Source organism: Martes martes, assembly GCF_963455335.1.
Source record: "Martes martes genome assembly, chromosome: 13".
NCBI lineage: Eukaryota > Metazoa > Chordata > Mammalia > Carnivora > Mustelidae > Martes > Martes martes.
Genome location: NC_137901.1, coordinates 47,227,360 through 47,243,121, shown reverse-complemented (window position 1 = coordinate 47,243,121; position 15,762 = coordinate 47,227,360). Strand labels below are relative to the sequence as shown.

Below are 15,762 nucleotides of genomic sequence, written 5' to 3'. Positions count from 1 at the left end.
CTGAGAGCTTTTCCCCCCAGATCAGGAACAACACAAGGATGTCTACTCTCACAACTTTTATTCAACATAGTACTAGACATCTTAGCCACAGCAATTAGACAAAAAAGGAAATAAAAGGCATCAAATTCATTAGGAAGCAATAAAACTTTCACTATTTGCAAATGACATGCTACTATACATAGAAAATCCTAAAGACTCCAACGAAAAAATACTTTAGAACTGATAAATGAATTTAGTAATTTTCAGGATACAAAATCAATGTACAGAAATCCCTTGCATTTCTATACACTAATAACAAAGTAGCAGAAAGAGAAATTAAGAAAACAGTCCCACTTGCAATTCCACCAAAAATAATAGAATACCTGGGAATAAACCTAACCAAGGATGAGAAAGACCTATATTCTGAAAACTATAAAACATTGATGAAAGACATTGAAGAGGACACAAACAAATAGAAAGACATTCCATGCTCATGGACTGGAAGAAAAAAAAAGTTAAAATGTCCATATTTCCCCAAACAATCTATAGACTGAATACCATCTGCATAAAAACATCAAGAGCATTTTCTATAGAATAAGTAATCCTAAAATTTGCACAGAATCTCAGAAGACCCAGAACAGCCAAAGCAATCTTGAAAAAGAAAAAACAAAGCTGGAAATACCACAATTCCAGATTTCAAGTTATATTATAAAGCTGTAGGAATCAAAACAGTATGGTACTGGCACAAAAATAGACACATAAGTCAATGGAACAGAATAGAGAGCCCATAAAGAAACCCATGGTGTTATGGTCAATTAATCTTTGACAAAGGAATCAAGAATATGCAATGGGAAAAAGGCAGTCTCTTCAATAAATGGTGTTGGGAAAACCAGACAGGGACATGCAAAAGAATGAAACTGGACCACCTTCTTTACATCACACCCAGAAATAAACTCAAAATGGATTAAGAACCTAAATATGAGATCTCAAACCATAGAAATTCTAGAAGAGAGCACAGACAGTAATTTCTGTGACATCAGCCATAACATCTTTCTAGATATGTCTCCTGAGGCAAGGGAAACAGAAGGAAAAATTAAGCATTGGGACCACATCAAAATAAAATGTTTCTGCACAGCAAAGGAAACAACAGACAAAACTAAAGCCTACTGAATTGGAAAAGATATTTGCTACTGACAAATCTGATAATGGGTTAGTATCTAAAATGTATAAAGTCATACAACAAAACACCCCCAAATCAAATAATCCAATTTGAAAATAGGCAGAAGACATGAACAGACATTCCTCCAAAGAAGACATCCAGATGACCAAAAGACACATGAAAAGATGCTCAACATCACTCATCCTCAGGGAAATGCAAATGAAAACCACAATGAGTTACTACCTCACCCCTGTCAGTATGGCTAGAATCAAAACCACAAGAAAAAACAAGTATTGGCAGGGATATGGAGAAAAAGAAACCCTCATGCTCTCTTGATAGGAATGCAAAATGGTGCAGCCACTGTAGAAGATAGATAGTATGGAGATTCCTCAAGAAATTGAAAATAGAAATACCCTAGGACCCAGGAACTGCACTACTGGGTACTTGCCCAAAGAATACAAAAATACTCATTTGAAGGGATATATGCACCCATATGTTTATTAAAGCATTATTTACAACAGCCAAGATATGAAAGCAGCCCAAGTGTCCATCAATAGATGAATGGATAAAGAAGATACCTATAAAAAAATACTTATCTATATATCTATACACACACACAGGAATATTATTCAGCCATAAAAAGAATGAAACCTTTCCCTTTGCAACAACATGGATGGATCTAGCGAGTATAATGTTAAGCAAAATAAGGCAGTCAGAGAAAGTCAAATACAATATGATTTCACTCATATGTAGAATTTAAGAAACAAAACAAACAAACAAAAGGAAAAAAGGAGACAAACCAAGAAACAGACTCTTAACTACAGAGAACCAACTGATGGTTACCAGAGGAGAGATGGTTGGGGGATGGGTGAAATAGGTGAAAGGGATTAAGAGTACACTTATCTTGATGAGCACTAAGTAATATATGGACTTGTTGAAGCATTATAGTATACACCTGAAATTAACTAACACTGCATGTTAATTACATATTAAATTTTAAAAAGAAATCCAATCTGAATAGATAGTTATTCATCCTTTCCATGAGAGGTGAGAAAAAATTTTTATTATAGGTTATACTTTTTTTAAATAAAGGTTATACTTGCTTCAAAATAAAAATCAATCATGAGGCACAAGAAGTACCGAGCAACTTAAATTTTGATACTTAGAAAGATAAAAAATGTTATATGCATCTGCTTTAAAGGAAGGAGACTTGAATGAAACAAAATATAAAAATACTTTATAGGTTGTATTTCAACTTCACATCATGGTCAACTGAGAAAAAGTCAGAGGTTGAGGCAAAGGAGAAAGAGAATAAAGTAGTAGTTTCTGCTGATGTATTTATTAAGCTAGACAAAAATGTTTCCTTTATATCCAAAATTATCAGGCTGGACAAACTATAATTCCCTAAAGGTTAAGGTTAATTTATTTCACTGGCTGATGTTAAAATGTACCTTTTAAAACCAGCTGATTTTGAACATTGGATACAGTGGATATAAACGTGGCGAAGACCACAACAAACACTACAGTGACACATACCTTCGTACATCTCAAAAGGCTAGAGGGAGCTTGCCAGTGCTCATCTGATGGTTAGTGTGCATTAGAGAGATAAAGGAGGCAAAAACTGTTAACCTCATGAGAAGACCACTTTAATCTAGGAATGAAGGTGAAATGTTAGCAAATCAAAGATTTGCTGTGTGGTGGGTGGCCTACAGATAATGTATTCATACTTTAAATGTTATTTGTTGGAAGTTTGAGCATGGTCATGAACTTGAGGTTGGGAGCAGTTCCCAAGAGGGCCCCAGGTCCTTTCTTGCACTGCATCAGCTCTCCTAGGAGTTCCAGGTGGACCAGATGCGGGGCCCCATTGGCCAGAGCAGGACTAGTCAGAGGTCATTCACCACCAGGGTCATTCTGTAACCCAGACTCTATGTCTAGGTGGCACCTGAAGGAGGTAGAAATCCTCCCAGTGAAATTTCAAGGGGAACCAAGTCCTGTATTGTTCCCAACTATCTTTCTGTCTCTGTTACCGCCAATCTTACATACCCTTTCAAAATCAACAAGCTGTCTGATATTACCATCTAGACTTGCTCCATTGTTTTTTAAAATTTTTAAATAATTTATTTTTTAAAGATTACTTATTTATTTGACAGACAGAGATCACAAGTAGGCAGAGAGAGGAGGAAGCAGGCCCCCCACTGAGCAGAGAGCCTGATGTGGGGCTTGATCCCAGGACCCTGGGATCACGACCTGAGCCAAAAGCAGAGGCTTTAACCCACTGAGCCACCAGGCGCTCCTAAATAATTTATTTTTTAATTAAAATTTTAGGTAGTTAACATACAGTGCAATATTGGTTTCTGGAGTGGAATTCAGTGATTCATCACTTACATACAACACCCAGTGCTCATCGTAGCAAGTGCCCTCCTTAATACACATCACTCAGATAGCCTATCCCCCATCAACCCACAGTTTGTTCTTTACTGCTAAGAGTCTCTTGGGGCACCAGGGTGGTTCAGTTGGTTATGCATCTGCCTTCAGCTCAGGTCATGATCCCAGGATAATGGGATTCAATCCTGCATCGGGCTCCCTGCTCAGTGGGGAATCTGCTTCTCCCTCTCCCTCTGCCCCTCCTCTCTACTTGTGCTCGCTCTCTCTCTCTCAAATAAGTAAGTAAAATCTTTTCTTAAAAATTTTAAAAAAACATTTACTTATTCATTTTATTTGACAGAGATCACAAGTAGGCAGAGAGGCAGGCAGAGAGAGGGGTGGGGTGGGGAAGCAGGCTCTTCAACATGGGGCTCAATCCCAGGACCCCGAGACCATGATCCAAGCCGAAGGCAGAGGCTTTAACCCACTGAGCCACCCAGGCACCCAATAAAATCTTTTTTTTTTTTTAAAGGGTCTATAATGGCTTGTTTCCCTCTCTCCTTTTTCTCTTTTCACCCTTTCCATATTTCATCTGTTGTCTTTCTTAAATTCCATATGTGAGTGAGATCAAGATGGTATTTGTCTTTCTCTGACTGACTTATTTCACTTAGCAAAATACACTCTAGCTCCATCCATGTTGTTGCATATGACAAGATTTCATTTTTGATGGCTGAGTAATAGTCCATTAACATACACACATGTGCTTGTGCACATACCACATCTTCTTTATCTATTCATCCATTGATGGACATTTGAGGTCTCTCTACAGACAGCTATTGTTGATAATGCTGTTATAAATACTGGGGTGCATGTTTCCCTTCAAATCTGTATTTTTGTATCCTTTGGGTAAATACCTAGTAGTGCATGAGAAGATGCTCAACATCATTGGGCATCAGGGAAATACAAATCAAAACCACATTGAGATACCACCTCACACCAGTCAGAATGGCTAAAATTAACAAGTCAGGAAATGACAGATGTTGGTGAGGATGCAGAGAAAGGGGAACCCTCCTACACTGTTGGTGGGAATGCAAGCTGGTGCAGCCACTCTGGAAAACAGTGTGGAAGTTCCTTAAAAAATAGAGCTACCTTATGACCCAGCAATTAGGCTCACTCCTTAAGGTTAAGGAATCATTCTTCCAGAAAGCTGTGAATAAAATGAGTTTGGTTTTTTTTTTTTTTAAACATTCTATTTATCTATTTGACACACAGAGAGAGAGAGAGAGAAAGAGAGAGAGAGAGAGAGATCACAACTAGGCAGAGAGGCAGGCAGGGTGGGGGGAAAGCAAGCTCCCCACTGAGCAGAGAGTCCGATGCAGGGCTCAATCCCAGGACCCTGAAACCATGACCTGAGCCAAAGGCAGGGGCTTAACCCAATGAGCCACCCAGGTGCCCCATAAAATGAGTTTTTATTTCAAAAGAGGAAGAGTAAACATATTAGTATCTGTTCATAGAAGCAAAATTTCTGATTGAGATAACAGACCAAGAGAGACAGAGGATGAGCTCTGAGGGGAATGGAGGTAGCAGGACAAGTCACACACTTTCCAAGGAGGAAAGGGTGCTGGGGAGGCTGAGAGTATCGGGTACTTACTATCTTGGGGGCAGAATGTGTGTGGCACTGTGAGGTGGCCCCTAGGACACTGAAAGTCAGGAAAAAGTTATAGGGATGGCTGAGAAAAGGTGACTTCAAGGAAAAGAGGAAACATGGTCATCATTGCGATCAGGGGGTGAGGCCCCAATGAAAACCAGAGCTCCTTTGCCATTGTGGCCCAGTGTGGCACTGCTGCCCAGAAGACCCACGTATGACTGGGGTGACCAGTTCATAGATGCCTGACCTCATATCAGTCTGGGTCCCAGCAAGGAGCAGAGGGCATAGTCGCACTGGGATAGCTGGATGAAAGTTCAGTGATTTATAAAGCTGTGCCCCAGGCATAGGACACTACAAGAACAATGTTGGACTGGGAGCTAGCGGCAGCGGGGCTCCCTTGCCAGCCTAGCCTGAAGGTACAGGGTGGTGGGGGGAGGGCAGTGAGTCCCATGACACAGAACTAGAGCACTGCTGCCAGACAGAGCAGGACCACCAGGTTCCCCGACATCCCTGTCCTCCCACCCTCTGATTCCTACCAGTGCTCCCATTGGCCACCCCAACTGGTGGCTAGAGGGAAGCAAGTCCACTAGGCCCTACCTTTCAGGCTCTGGGACACAGAGCCAGCTGAAGAAGGGTCTGGGTGGGTCTGGAGGTGCAGACCCAAGACACTGCACACTGATGCTCCCAGTGGGCAAAAAGGAGCCAAACCGGATATCTCAGGGGGCAGCTGATCGCACTTACCAAACTTGTACAATAAAATTTGGAAATGCCACATCCTGTTTTTGGGAAAACAATAAGGCTCCCTTGAAAACATCCTAATCCCTAAAATACAAATACTTGGTTCTCTCTCTCTCGGGTTTCCTGATCCCTAAAGATGCATCGTCCTGCTGAGTACAGAGGAATCCCTGCTTCTATCTGGGGAGGGAACATCATTCCCAGATGATGCCCGCCAGTAGGCAGTAGTATCCATCTTTAGACCCTTACTCGCCAGTGAGTGTACTGATGCTTGCAATGATAATGAACGGTAAGAGGCTGGGTGGCGGCTTCCGTTCTCAGTTCTCTTCTCCTGGTAGAAAAACCCAACTTACACATTCATGGCAGTCCTCTTCTGCTCTGAATTATCTCCACTTTCCATGGAAGCAGTTGGTTTGAATTCTGTGACTAAAACCGCTTTTCTTCTTGGAACTTGCCAATTCTAATTCCCAGTGAAGTGCCTCTTTCCTTCCTGTGGCTGCTTTCTGTTTTATGCATGTAATGGTTTCCCTAATATGTCTTTAAATTTTTTAAATATTTATTTATTTATTTGAGAGAGGAGAGAGCGCATATGTGTGTAAGGTGTGTGAGTCGGGGGGAGAGGCAGAGGGAAAGAATCCCAAGCAGACTCCCCACTGAGCACAGAGCCTGACTCAGGGCTCAATCTCATACCCCAAAATCACGACCTGAGCAGAAATCAAGAGTAGGACCCTTAACCAAAGGAGTCACCCAGTGCCCCCTAGCCCCCAATATGTTTTTACATTCACCAGGGTACCCTGGACTTTATAAAGGATAAAGCAAGCATACAGAGCGAGTAGGTAAGCACCGTAAAGGGCAATGTATTCGGGAGCTGCTCTCATGCCGGCAGGGGAAATGGTGTGCCCTTGGCATGCATATACCGCAGGAATCCATCCGTACACTGTCCCTGCAGTCCACATCCACTCGACCGCTGTTCAGCAACAGCCTGAGCAGGGCCAGGTTGCCTCTCCTTGCTGCCCAGAAGGCAGCGTTGGCAAGTGGAGTTTCCTTCTGCAGAAGCAAAATGAGACAGGATCTTAAACTTGACATCCGTTAATGGTCCACTTCTACGCAAATATATGCCATTCAAAAAGCAGAATTTCCGGATGTGTTGTAGCATGGAAAAGACGGCTCCTCCCGCAACAGATGACTATAACATACTTGGCTATGGAACACATTCTATTTTGTACCAGATACTGGAGTGTTGTTACGAAGAGCAGCATTGTTGATAATACAGCACTATTAATACCTTATTTCCCACCAGTGCTCTCACTTTCCTGCCTCTGTGTCTTTGTTCACAGTTTCCTTTTTGCTTGAGAGGAGTTTTTCCCCATCCTTCAAGGCCAAGGCTCCGCTTAATGCTATTTCCTCCCTGAAACGTTCCTAAATCCTTCTTCCCCTTTAAGCAGAGAGAAATCTCTCCCAATTCTGACCTCCCCAAACCACACTTTTTCTAAGCCCTCAGCTTTCTATCTGATTCCAGCTTTCTGGGTCAAGGCCTCCCCTGCGCTCTACACCTAATTTTCTTTGCTGGAAACTTGCCAGAGGATTCAGTGAAGAATTAGGAACTCTGGGCAGAAAACACTGTTATGTGTCCTCATACGGATCCTTCTTTCCACTGCTGCCTTATTTTAAAGTTGCAAAGTTAATGCTGGAACCATCCTATGGAAGGAATAGAGCTGGTAAGCAGTTCTTCAAAAATCAGAGTGGCAGAGTCGACTAAAGTACAGCTGCCTTTCCTAAAACACAACAGTTTGGGTCTATAGGGAACAGTCCATGGCAGGGGAGGGTGGGGGATGGAGGGGAGGCTCTGGAACCAGACAGCTCTGGGTTTCAACCCTAGCCCTGGGCAAGTGACTTGGCCTTGGTGAGTCTTACACCACTTGCCTTGAAGTTTTAGGTAAGGATTAAATGATGTAGGTTAATTGGTGAATACAGTACCCAACACATCATAAATGCTTACAGGTACTAGCTTTTTCTCCTCTGTCTACGTTTCTTTACAAAGTTAGAATCAGTAGGCAAAATTAAATTGAGTATTGGTACTATGAAGAATTTCGCTGGCCTCAGGAAATTTTCTAGCATTCAAATTGTTTAACAAAAGCATGTTTTGGGTGGGCTTGAAACACCCATCTCACCCCAAACCCCTTTTATGTGCTATTATCTGATAAAGTAATAAAGTATATACTGATAAAGTAGCAAATTCAGTATCTTACCCACCTACGCTAAGTTAAAAAGAAAACACAACAATGTCACCCACAACAAGGAGCCATCTAATAATTAAAAAAAAAATTTTTTTTTAAATTTTTAAGTAAAGTTCACACCCAGTGCGGGGCTCAAACTCACAACTCTGAGATCAAGAGTCTCATCTACTCACTGAGCCAGCCAGGCGCCTGTCCTCAGAGCCATCTAAAGTGAGAGCACTGTGAGAGCACCATGAAGGGGGCATTTGTTGGTATTAGGATTTCTCTTCTGCAGCCCTTCAGCTCACCCACAATTTAGTGCTCTTGTGCGTGCTTGGAGGAGAACGTGGACAAGTGGGGAGTGCTAAAGCACGTTGCAAACATACTTTGAATAGTTTCCTGGCTCAGGTAGGAGGAAAACAAAAATCCCTTCAAATTCCAGATGAACAATGTGCTTTCCCTAAAAGCATAAATGTTACGGTCCCAGTTTTCAGGCCAAATTGCAATGGTGACCTTTACACCCAGGGCTGGCGGTTTTTGTATCAGGCTGGGTCCCCCATTACAGCTGTCGGTGACTGGCTGAAGTGATAGCCAGTCAGGTCTGACTTGTATCAGAAATCACAAAACAGGGGCGCCTGGGTGGCTCAGTCGTTAAGCGTCTGCCTTCGGCTCAGGTTATGATCCCAGGGTCCTGGGATAGAGCCCTGCATCAGGCTCCCTGCTCAGCTGGAGGCCTGTTTCTCCCTCTGCCTGCTGCTCCCCCTACTTGTGCGTGCACTCTCTCTCTCTTTCTCACTATCAAATAAATAAATAAAATCTTTTAAAAAATGAAAAAAAAAGAAAGAAAAAAAAAAAAGAAATCACAAAACAATGCCCTTTCCATAGGGAGATTGCACAAGGCCAAAATGAAGCCTGGAGGGTGAATGAGGAAGAGAACTTAATTCGTACCAGGAACAGCTCTGCTGGCTTTTCCTGAAACAGGAAGACTTGAGAGTAATAAATTGGAAATCATTTTTAGTGATTTTGTTGTTTCTCTTTAACCTCAAATTATTTTCAAAAACCTCTGGAAACCACAAGCTTCTATTGTCATAAGCTCTCTGACCTTGAGGATAGCCTCAGGGCTTTCTCTCCTGTCAGGGCTAGATTCCTTGGTTTCCCACAAGGTTTTAGAAACTGAGCTTTGTGAAAAGCCATACAGATTTCATTCTCCCTCAAGTGACTGATTTACTGGGAGGTGGAGGCAAGGAGAGTTGATTTGGGCTAATAAAGAGCTGAGTTCGAGTTCTGAGCCTGCTACTTCCTAGCTCTGTGACCCAGGGCATGTTATTTAACTTCTCTCTGTCCCACTAAAATGGGACTAATAATGCCAGCAGTAGTGCCTCTGCCATGTGCTGTTGGAGTGTTAAAGGAAAGAATACATGTCAACTCAGTTTGGTGATGAACACTCATGAAATGCTAGCTATAAATGCACAGTCCTCACAGCTCTTTGAAATTCATTTGCTTGGTCACTGGCCTGTATTAGGGACAGTGCTACTGACCAGGGTTTAGGACAAGGGGTATGAGTCAACCTTGATCTCTGCTCTAATGGCTTAACAGCCCAGTAGGGAAGCAAGTCATACCAATAGGCAGCAGAGGTAATCCCAGGTACTAGAGCAGGAATGCGGGTTACTTGCGAGAGCAGAGAATGGCCGAGCCTTTACGAGGGAGGTAGCCAAGAATGGCTTCAAAGAGAAGGAATTCTCGAGAACAGTCTCCAAGATGAGCAGGGAGCTGGGTAAAGAGCATCCCAGGCAGACAGGGCAGTGAAGCAAAGACATGGAGGCTCACCCCAGTGTTCTGGGAACTGTCCTTAGCTCAGAAGGGCTGGACTGGAGGATGGGAGTGGAGAGAGGTCAAGGGACTGATAGCAGGCAGGGCCAGATCCTGAAGGATCTGCTGTGCCGTGCATGCTATGGGGTTTGCCTGGGCACTGGGGAGCCAAGGCAGAATTTTAAGGCGAGGAGATACTATTGGTTTTGTGTTTTAGAAAGATCCCTGTGGCAGCCTCAGGGAGAATGGATTGATGCCTGGAGCTGGACTGAGGTTGGTGTGTATAAGGGTTAGGGGACTATTGCATAGACAGGGTGGGGGGAAATGAGGGCCCGAGCTCAAGCAACAATAGTGGGGCGGGAGGATGAGAGAGACTAGAGAAGTTTTAAGGAACCAAATTGAACAGTTTTGGTCTGCGACCGAATACGCAGGAGAAAGTGGCAGGAGGTGCCTGGACTGACCCGGGGGTTTCTGGTTTGAGTGCCTGGTTGAGGTAGTGCCATTCCCAAGAGTGGGAAATGCTGTAAGAAGGGAAGGCTTTGGGGGAAAATGATGAGATCAGCTGTGAACACGCTGACTTTCAGTGCCTAAGGGGCGTCATGGGGAAACGACTACCATAAACACAGTTAAGCTCTCCTACCACGCTGCTATGGCGGACACAGTTAGTGGAGGGCAGGTATCTTGCACTAAGACTTACTAAGTGCTTGGTGTACCAGTTGGTACCTGCTCCACACATACTACCTCACTGAACCCCCACCAGAGCTCGGTGAGGTGGGCACTGTCGCTATGCCGCTGCTCAGGTGAGCTAAGGGAAAGACAACAGGCAGGCTTCGGATCCAGGCAGTCTGGCGCTCGGGGCTGCCCTTTTAGCCATCCCACTGGCCAGCCTCTGGAGGAACTCTGTAGAAAGCAAGGAATAAGGCAGCACTGACCCCGATGGCCTCCTTCCTAGCCTCATTCCAAGTCCCCTGATCCCTTCTCTTTGGAGTCGATGCACATCACCTTGGCTCGATAATTTCCAAATCTCCTCTGGCCTGAAACGCATATCATCATAAGTACTAGCGAGTGAAACAGGGGCAAGCCCTTTAGCCTTTGAAGGAGATGATGCACATGGAAATGCTTTACTATTTAACCTCTTTCTTGGTTTTTCTGATCTCTACAATGAGGCCAGTGAGCCTTGCTCAGGCAGGCTTGTAGGTCGCAACATTAGGAGGACAGCAGCACCAACCAACACTGACATCTTGCTCTGTATTGGGTGTCCTTCCACGGCTCTGATGCATTAATACCCAGAACAGCCGCATGACATCGGTGTTTTTTTATTCTTTCCGTTCTTTTTTTTAAAGATTTCATTTATTTATTTATTTGAGAGAGAGATCAAGAGCACAAGCAGGGGAATGGTTAGAGGGAGAGGGAGAAGCAGGCTCCCCGCTGAGCAGGGAGCCCGACATGGGGCTTGATCCCAGGACCCTGGTTTCATGACCTGAGCTGAAGGCAGACATTTAACCAACTGAGTTACAATTATTACACACATAATCCCATTCTTTTTTTTTTTTAAAGATTTATTTATTTATTTATTTATTTGACAGAGAGAGAGATCACAAGTAGGCAGAGAGGCAGGCAGAGAGAGAGGAGGAAGCAGGCTCCCCGCTGAGCAGAGAGCCCGATGCGGGGCTCGATCCCAGGACCCTGGGATCATGACCTGAGCTGAAGGCAGAGGCTTTAGTCCACTGAGCCACCCAGGCGCCCCACATAATACCATTCTTAAGATGAGGTAATGAGGGGCGCCTGGGTGGCTCAGTGGATTAAAGCCTCTGCCTTCGGCTCAGGTCATGATCCCAGGGTCCTGGGATCGAGCCCTACATCGGGCTCTCTGCTCAGTGGGGAGCCTGCTTTTCCCTCTCTCTCTGCCTGCCTCTCTGCCTACTTGTGGTCTCTGTCTGTCAAATAAGTAAATAAAATCTTTTTTAAAAAAAAAAGATGAGGTAATGAGGCACAGTAACGAATCACTCAAGGTCATAGAGTTAAGAAGTAATAGAAATGGCATTCAAACTCAAATCCAAGTCGAGTCTGAGGTTTTATATCTTATACCCTGGGAGAAAAACTAAGTGTAAACTTCCACATATGCCGTATTTTCTTCTCCTTTTCTCCCCTTTACTGCCAGGATTTTGGCTCATGCTCTGTTCATTATTACACTACCAGCAATTAGTCACAGGAAGGACGGGAAGAGGGAACACAGAAGGGAAATTGTTACTGTAAAGAACTAGAATTCTGTTTAAAAGCTAAGAGGGGGTAGAGATTTAAACCATCAGTTTAAAAAAGGGTTTAGAATACTGTGGGTTTCGATTATTAATTCCACCAAAAGAACACTAGTAATGAATTTCTTTAATGTTAGCAGCCACATTAAATAAGGATAGAATGCAGGACTGAGAAGCCATGAGCAAAAGGACACTTTTGCGATGTCACTGTCTATTCTTTTTATTTTAAGATTTTAAAATTAATTTGAGAGAGTGAGAGCAGGGGTAGGAGCAGAGGGAAAAGGACAAGCAGACTCTATGCTGAGTGAAGAGCCCGATATGGGGCTTGATCTTAGGACCCTGAGACCGTGACCTGAGCCGAAACTAAAAGTCAGATGCTTAATGGCCTGAGCCACCCAGGCGCCCTGTCACTGGCTATTTTAACACATTGTCCCCTCAATGCTAAGTACTTGAAATTTTCAGAATGCTTGATAAACATTAGAGAAGCCTAAATCCTATGTTGTATTGTTACACTTCTAAAGGTGATGGGAAAGTGAAGAGAAAAAGTACGTGATTTGCGCCAAGCATTCTACCTTAGAGGTCGGTAGCATTTCCAAACTCAGAACTCGAGACCATGTGGAAGGTCTAAGACATGTATGTCAAGAATAGGCATATCTATAGAGATAGAAAGTAGAGTAGCAGTTATCTATAGCTGGGATGTTTGGAGTGGGGGATAGAGAGTGACTGCTAATGGGTATGTGATTTAGTTGGGGGGGGATGATTAAAATATCCTAAAATTGTGCTGATGGTTGCACAACTCTGAATATACCAAAAACCACTGAAATGAACACTTTCCATGGATGAGTTATATGGTATGTTTCAATAAAGTTGTTTAAAAACATATGTGGCTCAAATTTACAAATTTATTTTCCTGTAGTTCAAATAATTTTAGCTGACTGGTGAACTGAAGCCGATTATGAGATGATTTATGCATTTTCAGAACAAGAAAGGAAAATACAAGTCCCCCTACTTTTAGCCCAGCCATGAGCAGCTTCTAACACCAAGGTGAAACATGGTATTGAGACACTTTGTCCTCTCCGGGAAGACGTACTCAAGAAAGATGCAGGCATTGTTTTATCTCTAGCGATGTTTCCTCTGTGGTGGTGACCTCCTCCACCGCGTGAAGAGTCTCCTTCCTCATTGTGTTAGGTTTTTGGCAACCTCAGGCCTGAAGAGTAAGTCCTGATACAGCCGTTTACAGAGTCACAAGTTGGTAGACTGAAATCCGTGACCTTTATTCCACAAAAAGGCTCAGACCTGCACTCTGAGTTTGCTTTTACTTTAAAAATAATTCTAACAAACGTGTCTGTTTTCCCTACCAGAACAAAGGAGAACTTGCCAATTTTGAAAGAGGAAGTTTACTGGAGGCAGACCGGTGATTGCTGATAGCTTAATGGAGCAAGGAGGAGCTGCAAAAGGGTCCCTGTGGCTCAGAAGCAAAGAGCCCTACACGTGGTGACTCTAAGTCATCAATACGAGGCTAACTTGTGACTAGTGATGCTCTGTTGATCCTCCCACAGACTCAGCCAACAATGCCAAGGCTTTTTAAACAACAGCTTTGGAGACCCAGGGATGAGGGCCTATGAGACTTTCAGAGTCCTGTGAAAATAAAGTTAATCTATGGCTCTAAAATCAAAGTGAATGAATAAAATAGTTATAAAATGTACCATCTTTGTCAACTCTATTCAATGCTAAATTCAGTATTCATAAAATATTGATGGCACATGAAAATAATTTGTAGGTCTGATTTTCTCTCTGCACAAGAATTATTATATATGGACACTGCAGAAAAATCATGGGCCAATATAAATTAAATGTTACTCATGGCTAAATTGTTTTAATAGCAATATAATAAACACCCTTCCAAAAATGTACAATAAGAAGTCTATTGTCTTGGGCGGAGGGCACATTTTAATATGCTTGATCGTATGCCCGCTAGGGCTAGAGCAGGCTCTGTTGATGGGCGTGCAACTCTGCTCCCCTTGCCCTCAGGCCTTCTCTGTGTGCTGTATGGAAGTCCGCTTCATGGAAAATCAATTCCATTTCCTTAACCTAACACAGTGTCGCCTCTGTCTCCCTGCTCTAAGCTCCAGGTGCCTCCCAGCTGGTGGGGACTAAGCCTTCTCCTACACCAGACCCGGAGTGGAAAATGCCCTTGGGCTCTCCTCACTTGTCTTGGAGATGCCGCCCTTCCGGTCAAGTATACAAACCTCTGCTCCTTCACGACTCAGGCCATCCCACCTGCTTGTCCTGTGCCTCACCTCACCTAGTAGCTGTCACGTCCTGGTCATTCTCCCTTCTTCATGGCAAATTCTGGCACCTTCCTTCCCACCCACCCCAATTCTGATCTCATCCTGGCCTTCACTTTACAAAACATGGATAAGGTTTGCTCAACCTCACCTCCTTTCCTCTAACCGCAACGGAAGAGGGTTTCCTCTCCACCTGTCTGGGGGAACCCCTATAACTAATGAAGCCATGCTCTCACACTCTGCCTCGCCTGCCTCCTGCATGCTTCCTCACTCAGCTCAGTCATCCCCTCCATTGAGCCTCCCTATCATCATTTCAAATACTTATTTATTGAGATTCTGATTTACATACTACGAAATTCATCCTTTTAAAGCATATAATTCAGTGGTTTTTAGTGTGTTCCTAAGGTTACATTACTGTCATGATTCCAGAACATTTTCATCACCTCCTACCTCTTAACAATCTCTCCCTATCCCCCGATTCTTCCCTAGCCCCAGGTAACCAAGAATCTGCTTTCTGTCTCTATGGATTTGCCTATTCTGATCATTTCATATAAGTGGCATCATATAATATGTGGCCTTTTGGGTCTGGCTTCTTTTACTCAACATAATGGTATCCAAGTTCATCCACATTATAGCATGTATCACAGCTTCCTTCTTTTTTATGGTGAACGATATTCTATTGTGTGGATACGCCATGGTATGAACTGAAGATTTGTGTCCCTCCTTGCCCCCAAACTCATATGTTGAAGCCCTAATTTCCAATGTGACAGTATTTGGAGGTGAGTCCTTTAGGGAGGTAATTAGGTTAGATGAGATCAAGAGGGTACTGCCCCCATGATGTAATCAGTGTTCTTACAAGAAAAGAAGAGACACCAGAGATTTCTTTCTCAATAGGAGGATCCAGTGAGGATGTGGCTGTTACCAAGCCAGGAAGAGAGCTCTCACCAGACAGCAAATCTCTGGCACCTTGATCTTGGACTTTCCAGCCTCCAAAACTGTGAGAAATTAAATGCCTGCTGTTTGGGTGCCTGGGTGGCTCAGTCATGAAGCGTATGCCTTTAGCTCGGGTCATGATCCCGGGGTCCTGGGATCGAGCCCCACATTGGGCTCTCTGCTTGTGTTCCTGCTCTCGTTGTCTCTCTCTCTGTCAAATAAATAAATAAAATCTTAAAAAAAAAAAAAAGCCTGATGTTTAAGCTACCCAGTCTATAGTATTTTGATATGGCAGCTCAAGCTAATACATACATTTTGTTTATTATCAATGATAAACAAAATGATGGGCATTTGGGTTGTTTCTACTTTTCGGCAA

At 43.4% G+C, this 15,762-nt stretch overlaps 1 protein-coding gene across 1 annotated transcript in view; it reads right to left on the bottom strand.

Moving 5' to 3' along the window:
* The window catches only part of ANKRD29 (ankyrin repeat domain 29), a 57,479-nt gene that overhangs the window by 39,226 nt on the left and 2,491 nt on the right, over window positions 1–15,762 (bottom strand). Inside the window, exon 2 of the mRNA XM_080821902.1 lies at window positions 6,822–6,932. Within this exon, the coding sequence (XP_080678028.1) occupies window positions 6,822–6,932 (111 nt within the window). The remainder of the gene's footprint in view (window positions 1–6,821; window positions 6,933–15,762) is intronic.